General features: G+C 33.6%; 2 protein-coding genes across 4 annotated transcripts; one reads left to right on the top strand and one right to left on the bottom strand.

Annotated features, from left to right (window-relative positions):
* The first annotated feature begins 1,260 nt into the window (after window positions 1–1,260).
* LOC104894290 (uncharacterized) lies at window positions 1,261–13,621 on the top strand. Of its 2 annotated transcripts, none has more exons than XM_010680484.4 (9): window positions 1,261–1,530; window positions 10,881–11,280; window positions 11,560–11,593; window positions 11,682–11,906; window positions 12,105–12,194; window positions 12,281–12,346; window positions 12,427–12,518; window positions 12,625–12,672; window positions 13,206–13,621. In XM_010680484.4, exons 1-9 carry the CDS (start codon window positions 1,497–1,499, stop codon window positions 13,321–13,323), a joined length of 1,107 nt encoding a protein of 368 aa, XP_010678786.1. In that variant the 5' UTR covers window positions 1,261–1,496; the 3' UTR covers window positions 13,324–13,621. The 2 variants fall into 2 exon arrangements, with proteins under 2 accessions (XP_010678786.1, XP_048500065.1); XM_048644108.2 differs by lacking the exon at window positions 1,261–1,530 and adding an exon at window positions 1,554–5,158.
* Window positions 13,622–18,335: 4,714 nt separating this feature from the next.
* On the bottom strand, window positions 18,336–24,218 carry LOC104894291 (uncharacterized). Of its 2 annotated transcripts, none has more exons than XM_010680487.4 (7): window positions 24,017–24,218; window positions 23,036–23,253; window positions 21,252–21,334; window positions 20,967–21,053; window positions 19,752–19,900; window positions 19,533–19,664; window positions 18,336–18,867 (listed from the first exon to the last, which is right to left on the bottom strand). In XM_010680487.4, the coding sequence occupies exons 2-7, from the start codon at window positions 23,235–23,237 to the stop codon at window positions 18,684–18,686; spliced, it is 837 nt and encodes a 278-aa protein (XP_010678789.1). In that variant the 5' UTR covers window positions 23,238–23,253; window positions 24,017–24,218; the 3' UTR covers window positions 18,336–18,683. The 2 variants fall into 2 exon arrangements, with proteins under 2 accessions (XP_010678789.1, XP_010678790.1); XM_010680488.4 differs by lacking the exon at window positions 24,017–24,218 and adding an exon at window positions 23,734–23,960.
* Window positions 24,219–24,524: the final 306 nt, after the last annotated feature.

Consider the following 24,524-nt stretch of genomic DNA (forward strand, 5'->3'; position numbering starts at 1 on the left):
GATGGTGAAAAGTAGTCTTTGAAGTAGTTTTCGGTGTTTGAACTAGTGTTTAGGAAAAAGTTATATAAATATCAACTTTTGAAGTAGCTTTTGGAGATTGAAGATGATTTATTTTTGCCATTTTTCTAAACTAACAACTAATTTTACCGAATACTAATTATCAAAAGAACAATTTTCGCAGTAAAATATTAATAGCTAACAGATGACAATTAACAGCTAAAGGTTGTTGTTACAACTAATAGTTACCACAATAACTATTTTTGCTGAACAAATCCTTAATCTTTGTCATTCTAATCTCTAGGTCTAATAAATGCATAAATTCAATTTGAACATGATTTGTGCATATTGCTTGGGAGGTGCTAGTGAGCCACCTTGGTAGTGACTTCATATCAGTGGAGAGTGGAGAGTGGAGAGTGAGTGGCAGAGTGGGAAAGAGAAAAGAGTGATGTTTAATATGATGACCCTTAGACTAGGATCCATACTCAACTAAATCCAAACTCTACACACAAAGTCCAATTAAAATTGCACCCATGACCCATATCCTTAAAAAAAAACCTTATCCCCTTAATTTTTTTTCGATGAATTCTTTTGAACTCCATTTACTGATTAGGCCTTTGCCTCTTCTTGGTATAAATAAGGATCAAAATTTAGTGTACGACTTAGGCATAAGTCTAGTTTATTTCAATATGAACAAATTTGAGTAGCAGGTGGTAGCTTAGTGGTATTGACATCACTTTTGATCCCAAAAGTCAAGGGATCGAATTTAGAATAGGATCTGTCTTTTGAGTAGTAATTTAGAAGGTCGCATACTCTTACAACCCCTTTGGTAATCGTTAATAAATTGTGGTAATGGCAATGAATTTTAAGTGTAATCTTATTAGAGAAGCACCCTTAAAATGTCCATGGGGAGACATTTTTTCTCCATGGGGAAGCAATCTCACCCCTAAACTTGTGTTTTTGTCTCCAAGGAAAAAATTTCTGATGACAATGAAAATTCAAGAAGGAAAGTGGATACTTTAGGATAAATTAGCATTACCATGGGAATGAAAAATGATTTTCTTCACAAATTTACAGACAAATTGATTTCCATTACTACTATGTATAACCAACTACCAAATGGGCCGTTAAGTCTTAACAAAATGGCGAAAAAAAATGAAACCTAAAAGCTTCACAGTAACTTGAGCACTGGACAACGATAGTAGACCAATTTTATTAAGCCCATCCACAAAAGCGTTGCATATATAGATACACATTCTCCTTCCATACACATAACATATTTCACCTCCAACTTTCATTCAAAAAATATATCTAGCTCTGATTACACATAACATATTTCACCTCCAACTTTCATTCAAAAAATATATCTAGCTTTTGCCCACCTTTCATTTATTTTTCATGTATACAACAAAATTACCCTCGTGTTACTTTCATTTCGTTTGCTAATTAACAAACTTTGGATCTTCAACGTGTTTTGAACGTCGCTCAATTCTTATTCAATGGCTCCAATGCTTCCTCCATATAATTTTAAAGGTACATTTTCATGCAACATGCTTCAATCCGTATCATCATATCATCTAATTTCGCTTTTGATTTATTCTTATAAAGTTGAAATTTAACTCAAATAACGCATCATTCGAGTAACACCATCAGTTTTTTTTTAACAAGAAAAGAGAAACTAAGCAGATCTCCTAAAGGTGGCCAGCCTAAAACATACAAAAGTTGAAAAATCAATATTATAGGCAGGGAAGAAGTAACACAATCAATAGGTCAACATAGAAATAACATTTTTATTTGAAAGAATGCCATAATCCTGCAATGTATAATTGGTATCAACGACTTTTAACTGTTGATATCGGCCCAAAATTTGCTCTATGGCTATTATGAGAGTTAGCTTACCTATTAGTTGGGCCTGAATTTGCCAACTTTCTATTAAACCAAACCTTCAAGCTTCATACACGGAGCTTCTTCTAGAATTTAGCTAGGGACTAGGGTCTCAATGTCTCATATATAAACGATAATAATTAATAAGTAGGGTTTGGATAGTATTTCGTTGGTGGTGAAACTCAAAAGTATATCTTTATTTTTAAAGTTTAAATTCATATCCTACCTCGGTTCATATGGTCTTAATAAAAATTAATTCTTATCCATTTTTATTGAGTCTAGCTGGTTTAAGGTCTAATATGTGCCTTTCACATACTTATTTCCATTTTTAAATCGCCTTTGTCGTTATTCACAACCAATATTGGTAAATCTGTGCATATAAAAGGATTGTTGGCTACAAAAGACGTGTTCGACAATAGAGTTTGAAGGAGTTTTTAGTATTTGGCTAAGATTAAGCTTTAATGATGGTGAAAAGTAGTCTTTGAAGTAGTTTTCGGTGTTTGACCTAGTGTTTAGGAAAAGTTATATAAATATCAACTTTTGAAGTAGCTTTTGGAGATTGAAGGTAGTTTATTTTTGCCATTTTTCTAAACTAACAACTAATTTCACCGAATACTAATTATCAAAAGTAATTTTCGCAGTCAAATTTCTAATAGCTAGCAGATGACAACTAACAGCTAAAGGTTGCTGTTACAACTAATAGTTACCACAATAACTATTTTTGCTGAAGAAATCCTTAATCTTTGTCATTCTAATTTCTAGGTCTAATAAATGCATAAATTCAATTTGAACATGGTTTGTGCATATTGCTTGGGAGGTGCTAGTGAGCCACCTTGGTAGTGACTTCATATCAGTGGAGAGTGGAGAGTGGAGAGTGAGTGGCAGAGTGGGAAAGAGAAAAGAGGTGATGTTTAATATGATGAACCCTTAGACTAGGATCCATACTCAACTAAATCCAAACTCTACACACAAAGTCCAATTAAAATTGCACCCATGACCCATATCCTTAAAAAAACCCTTATCCCCTTAATTTTTTTTCGATGAATTTTTTTGAACTCCATTTACTGATTAAGCCTTTGCCTCTTCTTGGTATAATTAAGGATCAAAATTTAGTGTACGACTTAGGCTTAAGTCTAGTTCATTTCAATATGAACAAATTTGAGTAGCAGGTGGTAGTCTAGTGGTATTGACATCACTTTCGATTCCAAAAGTCAAGGGATCGAATTTAGAATAGGATCTGTCTTTTGAGTAGTAATTTAGAAGGTCGCATACTCTTACAACCCCTTTGGTAATCGTTAATAAATTGTGGTAATGACAATGAATTTTAAGTGTAATCTTCTAAGAGAACCATCCTTAAAATGTCCATGGGGAGACATTTTTTCTCCATGGGTAAGCAATCTCACCCCTAAACTTGTGCTTTTGTCTCCAAGAAAAAATGATGAGAATGAAAATTCAAGAAAGAAAGTGGATACTTTAGGATAAATTAGCATTACCATGGGAATGAAAAATGATTTTCTTCACAAATTTACAGATAAATTGATTTCCATTACTATTATTTATAACCAACTACCAAATAGGCAGTTAAGTCTTAACAAAATGGCGAAAAAAATGAGACCTAAAAGCTTCACAGTCACTTGAGCACTGGACAACGATAGTAGACCAATTTTATTAGATTACACCCTCACAAATTTTGTTAGTGTTAATAGTATAAAAATCAGATTTGAATGATTAATACAGTTATGTGGATGATTAGTAATAATAGGTAGTTGGGCTGTTCGTTTCAACTTTTAAGTTTTAAGTTGGTTAATTCACGCCTTGTTTGCCACAATACCGTAACAACCTAAAGATTCTCTTGATACGAGTATACGACACCCCTTCATTCTCATAGTCACACGAAAATGGCTTTGATAAGAAGCAAAATGCTATGCTCCAACAAAAAAGAAGAAGAAGGTAGCACACAATTGTAAAATCTAATTTCTCTATATAATAAGTTGTAGGTCTTATTATTTTAAAAAATTGTCTATCTAATAATTCACCCGTTTTATATTAATTACAACATTTCCCTTATTTTATACTAAATTTCACATTAGTTGTAACGAGAACTTATTTAATTTGGTAATTAGTTATCTTTATCCCTCTCTAATCGCATTTGTTTTTCTTTATATCTATCTATCTTCTGACTTCTCTCCTTGAAAATTATGTAAAACATACTCCCTCCGTTTCATATTAATCTACACACTTTGACATTTTACACTATTCACAAATTTCACTTTGACCATTATTTGTGATTTATACACGGATGAAAATATAGTCATGTGGGATCTTGTTAGATTCATGATAACATGTATTTTATTAATATGTACTTTTTCTAATTTTTACAAATTCAAAATTAAAGATATATGTCTTCAAAGTATTGCATTGGCATGCGTAAAAAGTGTAAGTGTGTAGATTAAAATGAAACGGAGGGAGTACATGTTAAAGTAATAGTGGAACAGAAGATCGGAAGTAAGATGCAGGTCTTATTATTTTACTTTATTTTAAAAGATTTCTCCACCTAATGAGATTTATTTATTTAAAGATTGGTAAGAAAAAGTGTCATACCGTCAATACTGGAACCTGGCACAAGTTAATCCGATCCAATTACACAGTCAAGACTCTTTAGGAGTTGGAGTGGGGAACCTAAAGAGATTTATTGTATACTACTATATATGTACGATATAGATATACATGATATGTAAGATGAAACTAACTAAAACAACTTACATTAATTTTCTGATTACTTTGATCGGAAGAATATAATGTAACATCGACACTTTAAACATCAAGATAATAATTCAACCTAATTAGACATCATCTCACAAAAAAACTATTATTAAACATTAAGGTGCAAAAGCACACAACAAAATTTCTTTGCTAAAGTCCAAAACCAAAATGCTTCAAAATTCAATTATCAACCTAGAAAATCAAACAATCAAATTAGGCTTAACCCGCTTTTTTTTAGACCGTTCAAATTCGAACTATAAAACAGGATTAAAACCTAATTCTTTGAGTAATTTTTTTAAAAAAAATTAATTTCGAATTTAGTCATCTTTATTAGTTCTACATCGGCAAATTTTAGTTGTGCATGCATACATGAATGATTTATCTAATCTTCACGAAAAGTTTAACATGTATGTAAATGAAAAGACCTAACAAAATCATTGGAGTATAATTCCTAATAAAATCATTGGGGGTATAATTCCAATAATCATGAAGACCCACCTTGGCAATATTCGAGGTAAGTATGGTACCATTGATCTTTCTCTGTTTTATAGTTATTTTGGTAGCTTCTGCCTTTTAGTCGAAGTATTATTATGTTAGGCTATGTTCAGTTCACCTTATTTTTGCTTATTTCATATCTAATCAGATCAGATTATATCAGATCAGAAAAAATAAGTTCAGATCAGATCAAATCATGCTTATATTTAAAAATCACTATATCTTTCATTACATATTAGTAAAAATTATAATAATTGAATATTAATAAAGTACTCATTGAGACGAATCAAACAAGACCCCACATGACTATATTTTTTCTTATATATTGAGAAAAATCTTAAAGATAAGATCTTATTATCAGATCAGTTCAGATCAGATCATATCAGAAAAAATAGTTTAGATCAGATCAGATAAGTTCAAATCAGAAAATAGTGTTACGCAGCCTCGCCTAGTGTTAAGTAGTTATGGCTTGGAAGAGAAGCCAATGCATAAGCGTGTTAAGAAAGTGAGAAACTCAACGCAAGTCTATTTCAAGTCAATAATCACCGACTTTAGAATTTAAATAAATGGTGTGTTTTTACACCCCATTACGTATAGCTTGCATGGGGATTACACCCTAGCATTAGCAACTAGCAAGTGTTGACGATTATGAGTTGCCTTTCTCCTCACGCACGTATTTCAGCTTTTTTTTTTTATAATTATGGTTCAAAATCTATAACTCCGGGAATACAGATAGAACCATAATAATACTTTTAATATAAATAGCATAATTTTTTTGAAATGCTTTTGCACCAAAATTTGTTGATAAAAATCAAAATGTTGCGAATAATATGAAATAACGCCATGAAATCATTCAAGAAAAGGAGTTCGAATAATTCATCACATGCTATATATAATTAAGAAGTATACTAAACATATTGTCACATATAGTGGTAGCTTAAGCCTTAAGGCCATGTTTAGTTCACCTGAAATTTTCTGATCTGAACTTATCTGATCTGAACTTATCTGATCTGAACTTATTTTTTCTGATCTGATCTGATCTGATCTGAACTGATCTGATTACAAGATCTTATCTTTTAGATTTTTCTCAATATATAAGAAAAAATATAGTCATGTGGGGTCTTGTTTGATTCGTCTCAATGAGTACTTTATTAATATTCAATTATTATAATTTTTACTATTATGTAATGAAAGATATAATGATGTTTAAATATAAGCAAGATCTGAACTGATCTGATCTGAACTTATTTTTTCTGATCTGATCTGATTTGATCTGAAATAAGCAAAAATAAGGTGAACTGAACATAGCCTAAGACTAAGTATTTAGCCCTGCTCATATTTAGATAGTATTCGGAGCAGCAGGTGATAGCCTAGTGGATGGCATCACCTCCAATCTCAGAGGTTAAGAGATCGAGTCTCACCCCTTGCAATAAGGGATACCCAATTTCCCCCTTCCTTGCGAGGGACTTCATCTTACATTTTTAAAAAAATATTTAGGTAGTATTCTATTCAATTTATTTTACAAAAATAACATTAGACTATAAATTTAAATTAGCTTCAATAAGCTATAAAATTGAGTTCAAATGTTTTCCATAAAATCCAGATGACTCACTAATAAATTAAATAGAACACACTCTAATTGTGTCGTAGGATTATTTGGCAATTTTTTTTTTAGCAATTTGCTAATTTTTTTTTCTTATTTTTGTGGGGGAATTTTCGTAATATCTACAGTTAATATATATGACAGTATGACACTTATAATATTTTTATATTTAGCTAAATAAAATCTAAGGTTATTTCACCAAATAATCCTCACAAAATAATTTATTCATCAAATACCCCCTTTTTTTCAAAATTCACTAGATACCCTTAACCTTTTAAAAAGTTCACCAGATACCCCTCACCTTTAAAGAAATTACCCAAATGCCTTTTTGGCTAATGGATGTTAGTGTTTCGTTAACTAATTAACCCTAAATAGACCCTAAATAAACCTAATTAAACCTAACTAAACCCTAATCCACCCCCAACCCACCAACCCCACCACCCCCAGCCCCACTACCCCCTCCTCCTCCCCCTCCCCTGCAGCCGCGTCTCCCCCTCCCCAACTCCCCAGCCCGAATCCCCCTCCTCCCCGACCCTCTCGAACTCACAGGCCCCCACCCCTTCGAACTCGACGCTCTCCCTCCCCCGTCGCAAATCGCGAATCCCGAGCCCCCCACCCTAGGCAGGTGGTGTTGCTTCTGCTGAATTTTCTATGAGGGAGCGAGACGAGTTTGGTCACCGGTGTTTAGTTGTGTGTAGGGGAAGGGTTTCGAGAAGGGGATCTGCGTGCAGGGGAGGGGGTTGCAGGAGGGGGGTTGCGGGGGAAGGGTAAGGGGTGGGTTTGGTGTTGGGAGCTGCGTGTAGGGGAGGGGGCTGTGGGAGGGGGGGTGTAGGGGAGGGGTAGGGTGGGTCTGGTGTTGGTGGTTGCGTGGGAGGGGGTTGATGGGGTTGGTGGACCAGGGGGCTGGTAGGGCTAGGGTTGTTGGGGGGCTAGTGTGTTAGGGGAGAGAGAGGGTTATAATTAGTTAGGGTTAGGATTAATTAAATTGATTTAGGGCTAATTAGGTTGACTTAAGGCAAAATTGTAAATAAACGCTGACGAAGGACTAACGTCTGTCGACAAAAGGATATTTGGCGAATTTTTTTAAAAGTCAAGGATATTTGATGAATTTTGAAAAAAAAATGAGAGTATTTAGTGAATAAATTTTTTTATCAGGGATATTTGATGAAATAACCATAAATTCTAGCACAAGGAAATTAGAAATTTACCACCAGGGATAATAGTGGGATATTGTAAATTTGTATGTATGCCTTGCTTGAAGCAGTACAATGTGGCAGCTATGCTTTTGGACCTTTCGGTACCATTTTCTACAGTTGTCTCCTCAGAAGAACTCAACAAGGCCTGAAACTTGATCACATGCATGATATAACATACTACAGTATTACCTCACCTGAAGTTTTTTCGAAAGAAAAACCTGTGACTTTTTCTTGGTCACAGCCCAATCCCCACCTTTGGATCCCATTGTTTTAAAAGAATCCCTATATACAGAATCTCAATAAAAATGCATATAATTTATCTATCCTTTATTGTGTTTGTGTATGGAATAGAAATACTATGATGCTTATTCATCAGCTTAAAAAGTTGCACTCATTACACATTTTCTTCTGATGTATTTAAAGCTTTTGCTGCATAACATTTGACCAATTTTTATGAATTTGTACAATTTAATGAAATTATGGCAGGCTTTAGCCTTCACTTTACTGTGATCTGTGGACGACTTTTTTTTTGTAGAATACATACATTTATTAGAAGTATGTATATAAAATTGGTTAATTTAGGGCTAAGAGAAATTAAAGCATCTTCAAACCTTCCTCCCAACACAAAATCCAAATTGAAAACAGAATATTGTCCCCCCACAACACCTTCTCACTCTTTCTCTGATCTCTTTTGAAAGGCTGCTCTTCTTATTAATAAAGAAAAGGTGACAAGACGTTCATATTTTTGAGGAGTAATAGTATTTAATTTGCATGGAAATTGGACATATGGAGATTGTGACAAGAGATTGTTGAGCTTATAAGGTTTTTTTCATTATAAAAAAAAATTTTAGAAGGGAAGAAGCTTGGGGTCCAAGCATATGGGCAAGGCACCCTCCTAGACTCCTACATCTCATGAGTTTAGATCTTAAATACTTCATTCGTTTCGAATTAATCGCAAAAAAAAAAAAAAAAAAAAAAAAAATTAACATTTTGCACGATTCACAGTATGTACTTTGACTAAGATTTGAACTTTATACATAATGAAAAACATAGTCAAGTGAGATCTTGTTAGATTCGTCTCGTTAAATACTTTCGTAATATCAACTTTTTATAATTTTTACATATATATTATAGTAGATATTAACCGTCAAAGTTATGTCTCGACAAGCGTGAAAAGTGAATTGTTGCGATTAAATCAAAACGGAGGAAGTATTAAATTTGTCACTAATTTTCTTGCTAAATTGATTAAAGAAAGCCTTAGATGATATTTCTAATTATATAATTACATGTCAATATAGCAGCAATTAATATGGTTGATATATTTAAACTTGGCAGATGACGAAAAAAGTTTCATATCCTAATATCTCAAAAGTTTCGAGTTAACTCCAACTATACAATAGAGTAACACAACAAACAACCTAAAAATGAGGGAGAGGTGGTAGCTCAGTGGAGTACCACCCCGAATTCCAGGACATTGCCTATGGTTCAAATCTTCATCCCAACAATATGTTGGGACATTTACTTCTGGGCTATTTAGTCTGGTACCTAGCCTCTGAGCTGGTGTGTCATGCAGGCTAATAGCCTAACAGGGGTTGGTCTTTGAACCAATTATCTTTCCTAATAATAAAAAGACAACCTAAAAATAACTCCATTAAATCAACTAAATAAAAAAAAATTATACTAAAATATGTATAAACTATAAACTTAAAATTGTAATTACTCCGAAATAAGGGAGTTAAGATTAGTATGACATTTTAAATTGCAGTCAACCATTTTTGTTTTAGATTGTCATCTTTTCAAAATGTGGAGTAAAAGAAAGGAAAAAGCTTGTGCATTAAGATTTGAGCATATAACTTAGCATCTAGTACTACATCACCCTGCTATTCCCTCCCTTTATATTCTCCCCTTCCAAATTCCAAAATTTTGTCTGTATTTTTGTTTTTTAACCCAAAGCAAATAAGCACAAGCAAAGCATCTGCCTTCCACACATTATACATGACCACCTTTGGCTTGCTTTCCCATGCAAGTATCTAGCCTTTCCTTTGCTTACAATTAAGAGCTTTTTGGTGTTAACTATACTATTCTTTTTTTCCCTCTTATTCTTCATAATACACAAAAATAATATTATCTCACAAAAAAATGTCCCATTTTGTAAATGCTTAAACTTTTTGTACCCTTCAAAAAAAAATTAAAATTTCCTCTTAAAAGTTTGGAATCTTTGTTCTGTAATCTGTTCACAATTAAACCAATGTGGGTTTTGATGTATTGAGTCATATTACATATATAAATCCCATTTTAGCTAAAAACCCACAATAATATTTTCTGGGAAATTAAGCCTTCAATTTTTCACAAACTTATATAGTACTATTACTACAAAAAAACATAAACTTTCTAGTCAAGTTTCATAATTGTTCTAGATTTCCTAAGTTGAGCTTTTTTCTGGGTATGTTTTGTGAGTTTTTCAAGAGCTTTTTTTCTTCATTTATGGTTTAGTGTGGTGTGTTGAATGTTGGTCTGAAGCTTTTGTTGTTACCATTGAATATCTTTAATTTCTTCTTTCAAAGTTCATGTCAATAAAATAACACCCAATTTACAATCCCCTGCTTTTGTATCCTTCTTAATTCTTGGATTTTGCTACAATTTTGCCTACCAACTCATCTTATGTTGTGAATCTTTTCTGGGTTTTATCAATTTTTTCACATTATCAAAGCAAAACACAATATAATATAATCCTTTCTCACTTAGATTTCCCTTGGTTTTCTCACACCTTACACTATTATCATTGCTTCAATTTTTTTGGGTTTTCCCACATAAATTTTTTCTTCAATACCCATAAAATAAAAATCAAAACTTTACTCCCAATATCTTCATATAAAAACATTGGATTGATTTTAGATAGGAGAGAGAAAATTTACAACTAATAAAAATGGGGGATTTAACAGGAACACTAAAAGCTACTTGGCAACCAAAGATAACAGGTGATACATCAACTTCAAGCTACTGGCTAAATTGGAGGGTTTTTCTTTGTGTTCTTTGGGTGTTAATGTCCATGATTTTTGCATCATTTCTTATATCAAGACATGAAGGTTCTAGAAATTCAACAAGGTCTACTAATAATAATGGTATTATTAGTACACAAAGTGGAAGATTTGAAACAAGAATTACAAAGGAAAAAGAAAAACCAGGAGTTTTGTATGCAGATGAAGTTTGGATGCCATGTCTTAAAGGAATGCACCCTGGTTGGTTGTTGGCTTTCAGAGTTTGTGCTTTTTTTGTGCTCTTGATTCTTCTCATTGTCAATGCAATTGTTGATGGTGGCTCCATTTTCTACTATTACACTCAGTAAGTTACCAATTTTACACTTTTTTCCTTCCTAAATTAGTAATTTATTGTTCATTTTAGTGACTTTTAGCATGGTTTCTTCATGCAAATGATAATGGGTCATTGGTTTTTTGAATTACATTGTGATAGAATGTGTGATTTAAGGTTGAATTTGAAATGGGTTTTTAATTACATTGTGATAAATGTGTAATCTTGGGATTAATTTCAAATGGGTTTTTGTTTATATGATGATGCTAATTGGGTTAAGTTTGTGTTTTTGTTTTGATTAATGATTGACAGGTGGACTTTTACTCTTGTTACTATATATTTTGGGGTAGGTTATCTACAACAACATGTTTTTTTCATGTATTATTCTCCAAATTTGATGTTTGCTAATTGTTTTTTTATATTGCTTATTGTAGTTAGGATCAGTACTATCCATGTATGGCTGTTATGATTATCACCAAAAAATTAGTGGTGATAGGGTTCATAGTGAGGGAATTGATGCAGAAAGAGGTGGTTATTTAGCCTCTATCAATGGTGGAACTCCAAATGCAATAAAATCCAATTTGAGCACCCATCAATTTCTTGATCATCCTCGCGCCGTCGCCGGATTCTGGGGCTATGTCTTCCAAATTATATTTCAGGTAAAAAGAATGATAGAAGTATAAAAGTATTGGAGTGTTAAGTGTAGTATAAACTTCTGTTTATTGCTCTGTTTCTAAAGCAGGGGAACTAATGTTGCATTGTATTTGTATGATTGAACTAACAATAATCTTTGGTATTGCTGCATAATATTTGTATGATTGAACTAACAATAATCTTTGGTATGCATTTCCAATCAGATGAATGCAGGAGCAGTGATGCTCACAGATTGTGTGTTTTGGTTCATTATTGTTCCATTTCTAGCAACCAAAAACTATGATCTCAACTTTGTAAGCACCATAATTTCTTGCTTGAACATCACATTATGTACATATCACATCAAATAATGACCTTATTTTTGTTATCTTTTGGACAGTTCATAATAAATATGCACACAATCAACCTTGTGTTTTTGCTTGGTGATACTGCTTTGAATTGCTTGGTAAGTTACTCTTCCATTAATTTTCTTCCCAAAATTAGCAACATTTTTCGGTCACTAATTCGTACTAATTTCATTCTCAGCGATTTCCTTGGTTTCGGCTTGCATATTTCATCCTTTGGACATCTTTCTATGTCATATTCCAATGGGTTGTTCATGCTTGTATATCCATTTGGTAAGCCTATTTCCTTAGTTATAATGCTTCTAGACTAAGTAACATTTTTTTGCCCTTAGTGTCATTTACTAATGGGTCTTTTTCATACAAAATAAATATGCAACAGGTGGCCATATCCGTTTTTGGACTTGTCTTCCTCATTCTCCCCTTTATGGTACTATTTCTTGATCCTTTACTTCTTTAGATTTTAAAGAATACTATGTCATATCGACTCAAGATAGATTAAACTTCCTCTACTCGTCTCGAAAACAAGAGTCGTATAATGGGATGTTCAGAAATGAAAAAAAATGGTTACATTTGTAAGTTAGATATACATTCTAGTTAGACTTTGAAATATATACATATTCTTACTTCAATGGAGTGGTACGGTGAAGGTGAAAAGAGGATGGAAATTAATCATGTTGTAAGACGTTTTTTATCCAAATGAGTCACGAATGCAGTACAAAGTACAAAGAATGGGAGGGGGGATTCAAACCTGTGACCTATCGTTCATAGCACCTCAATCTTAACCACGACCAAGACATCCTTGGTATATCGTAAGATGTTAATGAGAGGTTAGGACAATATGATCGTTAATCTTAAGCGGGGGAAGTTATGTGTTTTAATGTATTTGAAGTGTCCAAGTAAGAAATTGGCAATGTGTTTTTGGTGGTTAAATGATCTAATTAGCTAAATTTGTGCATGTAGGTATTCTGCAGTGGCAATAATGCATCTCCCATGTTATGGCATATTCTTCTTGATATTAAAGCTCAAGCATATGATCTTATCAAGATATTTTCCTTTATCTTACCAATGCTCCAAGTGATCAAGATTAGTATGATTTTGGACAGATTTTAAGCTTCTTATTTTTTTTCTGGGTTTGTTTTAAAGGTTAAAAGAAAGGTAGAAATTCATAGCTAACTATATATACAGATCAGGAGATCTACATATACAAATTAAGAAGTTAGCAAGTTTTGTTTTCAGAAATGTGGTGATGATGATGTAAAACCATTCATAAAAAGAGAGTGGAGAAATTGTATTTACTAAATTACTATCATAGCTTTTGTATAAAGATGAATATACAATATGAACATTTTACAAGTATATATACTTTTGTTCTTATACTCGTCAGTAGTCACATAATATATATGATATATACCACGCTCTTCACTCTATTCTTGTAAACGATAAGGCTTGAACTCCTCTCGTACGAAAGGTCTCCTAACTTTCTTTTCTCATTGCCTTGTTATAAAAAAATACATATGATATATACCATGTTATATTCTTGCAAGGAATATAAAGTAGCACATAATGACTACTACTAAATTTGTTTTGGCGCGTCAAATTGTGTAAGTATACTTTAGAAGTGCCTGAAACATTGAAACTTTAGGTATGGATCATTGGAAATTGGAACCTAGAATTATTTTTAGCTAAAGTGGATTAGATAAAGTAGAATTAGATTCTCTTACAGTTAAAACATGTGAGTAAATTTAAAGGTTAAAGGGTTAAGAAGGTGGGAAGTTAGATATTCATATAATGATGTCTCTAACTAAAATAGCAAAACAAGATTCTCATCATTTCAAAATGTTTGAAACTGAAAACTATATCAAAATGTTTGAAACTGAAAACTATGATAAATCTTGCCAAATCATCAGGTGGTTCAAAAGTCATTTTTGACTTGACTAAAAGAGGAAAATCCAAAAATATTTTCCTAAACAATGTAAAAAATATATATCCTAAATTATGTATTTATGTGATATGTTTTTATGAGAGATCATATAAACTTGGTGTTTGGATCTTCTAGAGTTGAAAAATAATTTTACAAGGTAGAATTTGAGCAATATCAAGTTATCAACCATTGGAACAAAGAAGCAATGGCTCATATATTCACTTTCCAAAATCCTCCCTATTTTATCTCATCAAAATCCACCTCTAAATCTTTCCCTTCTACCAATATTAGCCCTCGATTTTAAAATGTATAGTTCAAATACAATTCTGCCTTGTAGTGTTTCACTAAAACTCTAAAGGATCCGAACTCATAAACTTTTTTTTTTTTTTGAAAGAAAAGGGATTTCATTAGTATTTCGCCAAACGGCACTTACAAGTCATTTCTGAAAAACATAAAATTCTAATAGAAATACATATCACCCTAGAAATGTAAACATCGCAGATTTGATTTAATTTTGCCTTAATAAAAATCTTCATCTGAAGCAATGCAATCTGTGAGTTCGCTCTGGTTCGGCATACGATCTGCAGATGCGGAAATTTTGGGATGAACGTACTCCAATAGTCTTCCATAATTTTACAGAAGTTGTGAAACCCTAATTCTTCATGTTGAATCTCGAACTTCAACCAATGAGAATAATTTCTCATACCTAAAAACAAAAGAACCATACTCACAACTCCCATAGGGGAGAAGGAGATTTCCAAAACAGAAACTAAAAACCTCATAAAAGGGTATGAGAAAATCTCATAAAGAGATACTAATTTATTGAACAAAACAAGAAAATGAACTAAAAACTGAAAATAAAAGGGAAAAAGGGGCTTACCATGGATGAGAACATCCATGACAGCCCCCTAATTGATGAAGAAAGGGTAAGAGAGGCTAGGGTTTTAGAGAGAGAAAAGGAGAGGGGAGGCTATGAATATAGGCATGTCAACTTTTCGGTATTATGAGAAGGTTCCGAACTCATAAACTTGTTATATTCTATTTGGTGCGATAGAAAACCACTAATTACTATTGCACCAAAAAAGAAGGAATTTGTTTATGACGAAGATTATATTGATATTTATAATGTGGGTTTTTTAATTGGGTAGCATTGTTTTGGAAAAAATTGAAAATCCCATCATATATTGTTTGAAAAATTGATAGCTGAATGTTAGTGAGCCAAAGTGATGGTAAAATGGGCCACATTCTTGTCTGTAATTTCTGCTTTACTAGCATATATAGGTGCTGGGAAGAAAAAAAAGGTCAAAGATGATGGAGAGTTTAGAGCTTTATAAAGTTGTAGGTGGAGGGGAAAAGGAAAAAAAAGCATAATATATCATGTTACTATGGACTATGGTCTATGCTGTGTCAAATTGTGATCACCGACAGCCTTTTCTGCATGGCATTCTTACATGAAGCTGAGGCTTCGTATCAGGACACATTTGTTCTTCTAGAATTTGAATGTGAATGTGATATAGATTTCAGCTTCAAAGGAGATAATAAACTGGCTATTTATAGACTGTTCTATTCAGATTTTATAGTCATGTTAGAATTAGGGTGAAAATTTGGTATACAGTTTGGATTACGGCTTAATTCAATCTGATCCGAATAAAATTTTAATTTTAATTTTTTAATTCGAAGCCAAACCAATTACAGTTTGAATCCGATACGATCTAATCCGAATTTTCATACTCTAGATTGGATCCAATCCGAAAATTCGATTTTTTAAAACTTAGTTTTTCGATGAAATAAATTAAGCACAACAACAGTCGAGTAGATATAGGAAACGAGGAATTAAGTGTTGTTAGGGTTTTAGGGGGAAGGTTGAAGTGCTACGCCTACTGGGGATATGGACTAGGCTTTTTTTATAAAAATATTTAGTTAAGCACTTAAGCCCAATCTTGATACATAATACAAGGCATATTACTATTTGGTCATATTGGATTTGTGGAATTATCCTCAATCCAATCCGATCGAAAATCCAATTTTTCAAAAAATTTCAATCCGAATCCAATCCAAACATAGTTCAAAATCAATCCGAATTACTAATTTTGATTGGATTGCATTTGATTTTATTTGAATAACTTTCACCCCTAGTTAGAATGAAATGTGAACTAATAATGTTTTTATTAAATCTAGATGTATGTATTTTCTATCTTTTGGTGTAATTAAATTTGTGATTTGAACTAGTAATATTACAATTACATCTAGATGAATATATTTTTGTTGATTTATTTATTTATTTTGGTGTTGTATAGGGACCAAATATGCATAAAGTATATAATATCCTTAAGTTCTTGCTCTACTAGCATTCAAGATTGGATAGACTGGAGTAACTGTTGATTTACTTATGTGTGTTTATATATATCATATATGTCGATTAGATTAGTTGATTAAGTATATTCAAGCTTTGAATCTGAACCCTACTACATTATTATTATATTTCTTGATAGCTGTGTGATTTTCTTATGCGTTTCTTTGATATTTATGGACCTCAATTATATAATTTCATAAAGTTCTTAATGATATATATAAGAAAAAATAATATCAAAATGAGCTCTAGTTTGATTTATTTCACTGTATATTTATATACAATTTTTACAAAATATTATGTAAAAATTATTTAATTACTCCCTCTGTTTTTTTTTATCTTTCTCACTTAGAATCTTGACACTATTCATGCATAGAGAGAATCTTCTCAAATGTTCTCAATTTATAAGAAAAAACATAGTCATGTGGGGTCTTGTTTGATTCGTCTCAATTAGTACTTTATTAAAATTCAATCGTTATAATTTTTACTAATATATAATGAAAGATATTTAAGTTTTAAAACGTGCATTGGCAAACGTGCAAAGTCAAAGTAGGAATGATAAAAAAAAACAGAGGGAGTATATTCGTAGATTGAACAAAGAAAAATGTATTGAAGATAGTCATAAAATGCAAACACCACACTGTGAATTTACCTAAATACCCCCATTAAGCTGATTGACAAAATTTTAACTAACTACTATTTAACCAAATAGTCCGAAAAAATAATAAATATAAAAAAGTCCCATTCAGAAAAAAGAAAGAAGAAACACTCAAATAGTTATACTCAACTTAATGGGATGGTGAGACTTCCATTCAATAATGATTCTCCAAGACTTTAGCTTAAGATTGTGATTCCCTGTCACTTCTCACTACTAGTTGCATTTAGCTTCTTTTTTTTGGTGATACTGTAATTTAAAAGCTCTTCACACTAATTTAAAGTTGAGTAATGATCTCTTTCTTTTTCATTGATATTTTTTCTCCCATGTAGATGCAAGTAGTAAGGAGCATTGATACTTGGAAGCAAATAATGATACTTGGAAGCAAATAATGATAAGTTCACTCATTTGAAAGAAATACCACCCCTGTTTCACTTTACAAAATACAGACTCCAAGTGACACAAACACACCACCTTCAAAAACCAAAAAGAAAAAAGAGGTGACAAAATATGCTGTTTCCTTTCTTTTCCTCTGAAAATCAAATCATACTTCAAAGATAATTTCGCTATAATTGTGTGCAAACTCACTAACTTCACATAGCTCAAGCTCAACCCTTTCCTATGCATCTCAATAGACAATAGTGACAGCCACTGGGCTGTCTGAGCAGGGCTGATAGGGCCCAGATCGCCTGAGCTGCAAGTTGCTGGCATGCAAACCGCCTGTGAATGAAGCGGGCTAGGGTACAGTAGTTTGCATGATGGGATCGGCTAGGGTTAGGCGGGTTAGGCCAAGGGCTGGAGTGTGCAGGTCGGACAGGTCACGCCAATTTTTGTTTTTCAATAATTAAACAGGCTGGGTAGGCCAAGATTTGAGCAGGTTAGGTAGGTTTTGGATCAGGATTACATGAGTTGGGCTGGAACAACTTAGCCCATGACCCATCCAATTCCTAGATGGGCTGAGCAGGTTTTGGACAGGACTGGCCCATTCATCCCACAACGCAGTGTGGGCTGAGTGGATTGGGATGGCCCGCATCAATGGTCATCTTACATCAGACATCAACGTAAAGCAAGATGAGACACATCACGATAAAGAAAACACACATTTAGCTACATTTTGGTTGGCTAAATAAGACAAGAGTCCTGATTCCCCACAAAAAGTGAAGATACGAAAAACATCCCACTAAAACTCATGGGATAAAAATCTAGCTAACTACAAATGATCATACTCATTACAATTAAGCAATAGATCCTACAGTACTCATGGAGTCAGAGAACATCATAGCATCAGTTTTTCGACTCCATAAGAAACAGAAGCTAATTAGAAAGAAGTACGAATAAACAAATGTGCAACAATCTACATTTCTAAAGTAATAACTCAGGGTTTCATCTTTCACAAGTTCTAAAAATATTCATTGCCAAAAGACAGTAAAACCCCAAAAATAGGATAAGAAAAGATGTGGGGGGAGAGTACTGGACAGACAGTTTTTAGCTTTCTAAGATACGGAACTAAGGTTATACATGCTCTCTAATGAACTCCTCAACCTGCGAAATATCACCTGTTAGGCCAGACGCTTCAGCAAGGGTTACTTTATTGTGGCACTGAGAGAATGCGAATGGCTGTCCAGATTCGCCGAGTGTGTGTTCACTTGTTATATCGGCATCTGACATCACCGTTCTCGAAGCCCGCAATTTGTCACTGTGGGATAGAGAAGCCATGATTAGTATTGCAATGATTTGTCAGTTCTGGACTGAATTAACAAAGAATAAATCTAGAGGGTGCTCATGTATCAACCAGACAAAAAAAAAAAGTGCCAGCTTCTTCACATATCAATTAGACAACCATCCTATGGCTCATGGGAGTAAACCCAACTTAAACCTTAAAGTAAACCATCCAAATCCAGAAGGGGAAGAGGAAACATGGTTAGTTAATAACAATGTGGGAATACAATGTTGCAAACTGCAAATTAGATAATGGTTGAAATAGCAGACCAAGTGATGAACTTCAGCTTGACACAATAGAACATTAAGCACTATAAGTCTCTTATTTAGATTTAATAACTTATAAAAAAATCTAAATTGTTGTTAAACTTAATATTAGGATATATGAGGGATAACATTTGTAGAATCATAAATCATTACTGTATGAGGGAAAGTAATAGACCATAGACTCTGCAAATGGAGAACCAAGATACCAAGTGCCTTCAAATAAAAGTATCATTCTTTTTTTTTGAAGTGAAATAAAAGTATCATTCTGTCTAGCAGGAAGAGGCCAAAATAAAATTTTGTAGTAACATAGAACAATAGGTTTCCCAAAAAGTAATAATAATAAAAGAAACAAAGAGCAGAAAAATGAAGTCTCACATTTCTTTCTCCAATTGTTTGCGAATAAAATCCTTTGAATGTGCAGTTACTTTCTCAGTTTTGTTGCAAACAATCAGTAAAGGAATTCTCTTCTTCACAACACTAGCCTTGGTTAGGATTTCATACAAGTACCTTGAGACGAAAAAGATAAGCAGTCAGACATTATGTAAAAAAAGAAAGGGAGGGGAAGCAAAGAAATAGAACAGAAATAGCAATTACTCAGCGGCTGCTCGGCAGTTAGGCAAGAACTCCAAAGAATCAACAACAAAAACAACACCAGCAGCCTGGGGCATGTACTCATCAAGCTTAGGCCGAAGACGGGAGTGTCCAGGAACATCAACTAGATGCACAGGTTTGATTTTACCTTTCTGTCCATGTAAAAAAAAGTAGAACAGTTAATATCAAGTTTTACTAATAGAATTTCCTTTTCTTAGAAAAACAGACAAAATTTGAGGTTCACAGTGTGACTAAAAAACAACACATTAAATACTCCAAGAAAAATATTAAGGTTGGTAATTTCCTCACCATTTCCTTCCTGTTTTCCCTCCCAATTACTCCTCCCAACTACCTCACTCTCTCTCTCCCCTCACCATTAGATCCCCCACTCTCTGCTCCCATTTTCTGTTCCCTGCTTCCCCTCAACAAATTGTCTGCGTAATTGCATTGAAGGAAGCCTAATTCCCATGAATGAATTCTTCCAGAGCTTCGACTTTTGCTCAATTACTTTCTTCACTCGTCAACTAAAAATAGGTTAACTCACCCGAATAAATTTTGGGCATAGAAATAACTTGTTTTGGTATTTTGTAGCTCAAATTATGTCTCGAGAAAGCCAGTCATCTGAACAAAGAGAAAAGTAAGAACACAATGGAAAAGGAGAAGAGTCCACAATTTGGAGAAAGAGGAAAGTCATCCAGTAGCGAGGAGTAACTGAGTAATTGGGAGGGGAAATGAAAATAAGGAGGGAGAAAAGGGAAGAATGAGGAAAACAACCGAACAAAACACAAAACAAGGATTCATCAAAGTCAACGTTGGAGATTTCATGTTAGTGTCCAGGTAATGAAAATAAGATACCACTCTGCCACCGGAGTATCTTATAAGGTAAACCTAGGCCGAAAAAACTTTCAAAAGGTACTTCTGGGAAAAAGTGTCATTTAGAAGGTACTTTTGAACAAATTTTCCCACTAATTATACCTGGAAGTATATAAAAAGCCAAAAGGGCAAAGAGGACATTAATTCTAAACCTAATTTATATTTAGGAGCATTAATACGAGAATGACTGAAATTTTCTGAACAGCAAATTATTTAACAGAATCGATTATCTAAAAGCAATAAAATCTCTGGCACCTGATTTTTTTTATTTCAGACAGAACTCAAATTAACCAGCAGAAATCCGCATCCTTTTTATCTATTGTATAATTCAATTCACAATAGTACCTTGGTGGTCTCAGAGTGCAGCACAAAAGTACCCTCATTCGGGTCCATAGATGTCACAGTTCCTTGATGTGAAGAGCCATCTCGAAGCTGACAAACAGCAGAGAACAAAGTCGTCATTTATTTACAGTACGTTGATCAAAAGTTCAAAACTGCTAACACCCAAAATTAACCAGCATGTCAAATGTAAAGTTCTTTAATGTTGTCTGAAATGATGGGCCAATAAACTAGCGTCATAAACAAAGGCCTACAGATAGCTTTATAACGAAAGCAAGTTGCTCTCCTCACCTGGTAGAAAAGAACAGTTTTTCCACTCCCAGTAAGTCCAGCAAGCACAATAGTGTTGGACTTTTTACGCTTGAACAAACGTACTGCCATAAACACAAGAAAGTAAGTCAGAAAGTCGGCATAAATTCTCTTCTCCCATAGATTAATCAAAGTAGAAACTTAAATGTTAAGTCACACGTATCCTGAAGATGAAAGAAACTGACTGGAACAAACGATGAAGTGAACATTACAAAAACCTTTCACGATGACAAAAGCATGGATATAGACAATAATTAGAAGTAATATACAAAAAATGGCTAAATGTCTTCAAGAATCACAATGCATTAATATTACTGCACTCATAAAACAAGTTAATTCAAGCATTTCCACTCTTCACTAGAAAACCAATGGGCACAGATGAGGCATGTGAAATACAAGTACATTGACCAAAAGGAACATAATACACGAGAAACAACAGTTAACAATTGAAAAGAAAATAGAATCTTGAGATGAACCCCAAGAATAATCTAAATTAAAAAATCAAACCTCACAATCTCAGAGGTATGGCATGACAAGGCTAGGTTTATTTGATATGCAGGCATTGTCAGAGTTAAGAAGCTTATAGGACAGGAAACATGTAGAATACCTCAATAAATTATTCAGAAGGAAGTTTCCAAAGAGTCGAAGACCAACTAATCATATAGTTTATCACATAAAGAAGAAAACCAAAAAAATCCAGAATATTTTCAGACATTCACAGCCTGTCTCCCAGGTCTTTCCATAGGATCACTTCATATCTTTTGTCAAGAATCTCATAATCAAACAACCCAACTTTTGCACTGCTAAACAAAGAATTAAGTTTTACCCCCTCTTATTTCTGTTTTCCATATTCTAATGCCGTCCATATAGGGGTGGGATGGGATTTTGGGGGGGGGGGGGGGGAGTAACCATTACACTGGATGCGATGCTAATAGCACATAATCTATATTGTCAAAAGTCAAAACCTTTTTTTGGTCTGCAATAGCATCAAATGATGATTAAATGGAGAAAGCTGCATTGCATCAAGTCCCGTACAACCCCCATATACTTCACCGAACTCAGATCATAATTCAGCCAGACCAGCAAAGCCTATAAAAGTGTCACCAGATCATCCTCTCCATCAATAACCCAATGAAACCCCCTATATCATTCCCCAAAAACTCAACCTTGAAATAAACTCATCCAGTGCCTCTCGCCTCCCCTTACATATCCGTGTCAAAAGATTAGGACCACAATGCACAAGATCTGACCATCAGCAAAATTCCAAAGCTGAAGGAACAAAAATTTACAGCAACTCAGTAAAACAGTATGCACCTTATTCAGAAGGTCCATTAAAGTGGCTCATCAGATTCAAAATGAATTCTGGCCGTAGATGAGAAAAACACCAACAAAGGCAACAGGAAAAATTATAAACTGTGTTTACTCATTAAGTCAGATAAGCTCACATACACACCCAGTCTCAAAACTAATTCTCAGAAGGTCCCATAAGCATTAGGCCGTCATCCTTCCATCTAAATCCCATATGTTCTTCATGAAGACAAACAAAAGGAAACTAAGCCAAGAATAAAATCCTGGCAGATTACAATTACAATGCACCAACTATATAATTCGGATAAATTACTCTTTTGCATCATTTATTTGCCCTCCCTTTACTTACAGAGTATAAGTTGTTGAACCGTAGCAAGTAAATCAAAATAAATGATACTTATTGAGAGTATAAGCTATGTAACAAGATCACAAAAAACTTGATAGTATTGACAACTTACAAAGCAGCGAAAAAAGTATCGTCACGACTACAACAGCAGCTGCAATATACAATTGGATATCTGGTGTCTCTATAATTTTCTGTTTTATATCCGGTATCTCATCAAATTTCAGCTTTGCTTGGACAATAAGTTCCTGAGTTACACTCTTCCCCTGCTCCAATACATCAAACAGCTTAGCCTTCCACTGCTCCATGTCATCCATTTCGAAATTCAGGCAACTATAAAACCAAAGACAAAGAACAAAAAATCAATCCGCATCGCCGAAAGAGGATACCTATAGAGAATGAAAACTAACACATAGTCCATAATCAGATATTCATTCAGATGGATACTATTACTTATGTTACTTCGACATCTTCATTTACCACAAAAACCGGGTGTAGCATCATGTCGGACATGGATACTTCATTTTAAACTAAAAACTTAGACACCCGTATCCAAGTAGACATTCAGCAACATAGACTATTACTATATGCAAACCAAAACAATACTGTTTTTCCAGCAACCATGCATGCAACACAAATCAAACACAAGATACAGATTCTCATAACCAACTAACTGAACCCCAAAATCTGGAGCTTTTTTGGCATATACTATAATGAACAAAATCAAAATCCTTACTCAAATATTTACTGGTAAACTACAAAATTAAAATCTTAAAAACTTACAATATAGAGTAAAATTAGTCCTAAACAAACCTTAAAATTTTGGAATCGTTGAATAAAAATCCTTCAATATATTTCTCCGAAAAATAGGTTAAATAATGCTGGAGATACGAAATTCAAAATGTGTAGAGAGAAATGGAATTTCCCTTGAAAATTGAAATCGCAGGGATTGGGAATTTGGGAAGTTAGGGTTATTGATTTGGATGTTGTTAGTTTTCGTATGATTTGATTTTGTGAGAAACAACTAACAAGTGTGATTTAGGGTTTTACAGCAATTATACGCAACATTATTATGCTTTAGAAAACTTGTACGTACCTCTACTGTTCTACTGTTGCCAGTTGTGAATCTGGAATTTCTTCCAGGCGTCAATGGTTTTTTAATTTCCAGACAACTTCGCCAAAATTACCAGTCTCTCTCTCTGTCTCTCTCGTTTGACTTTCTTGAGGGCTTCAAAAGCAAAGGAACTCATATACGCTCGTAAGGCGTAAGAGCCGTAGTATGTCCTAATTCCTAAACGCTTTCTTCTTTTGGGTTCAACGGAAGCGTGTCGAAATGAATACATCGTATTTTTAGACTTAAACTAGTTATTAGGTTTGGGCTATGTCTCGAGTAAGAAAATATTTCATTTATTAATATAATACTTTACAATAATAACAGTAAAAACAACTTAGTCGAGTGGTTGAGACTTCAGTATATGTACTTGACATCTCGAGATCAAACCCTATACTATTTCTAAATTATTTTATTGTACATGGATTATATAAACTAAAATTCCCTAGGAAGAGCGCGTGGCAGAGTTTCTTGTTTATGCATGCCTTTTAAT

Source organism: Beta vulgaris, chromosome 5, assembly GCF_026745355.1.
Source record: "Beta vulgaris subsp. vulgaris cultivar EL10 chromosome 5, EL10.2, whole genome shotgun sequence".
NCBI lineage: Eukaryota > Viridiplantae > Streptophyta > Magnoliopsida > Caryophyllales > Amaranthaceae > Beta > Beta vulgaris.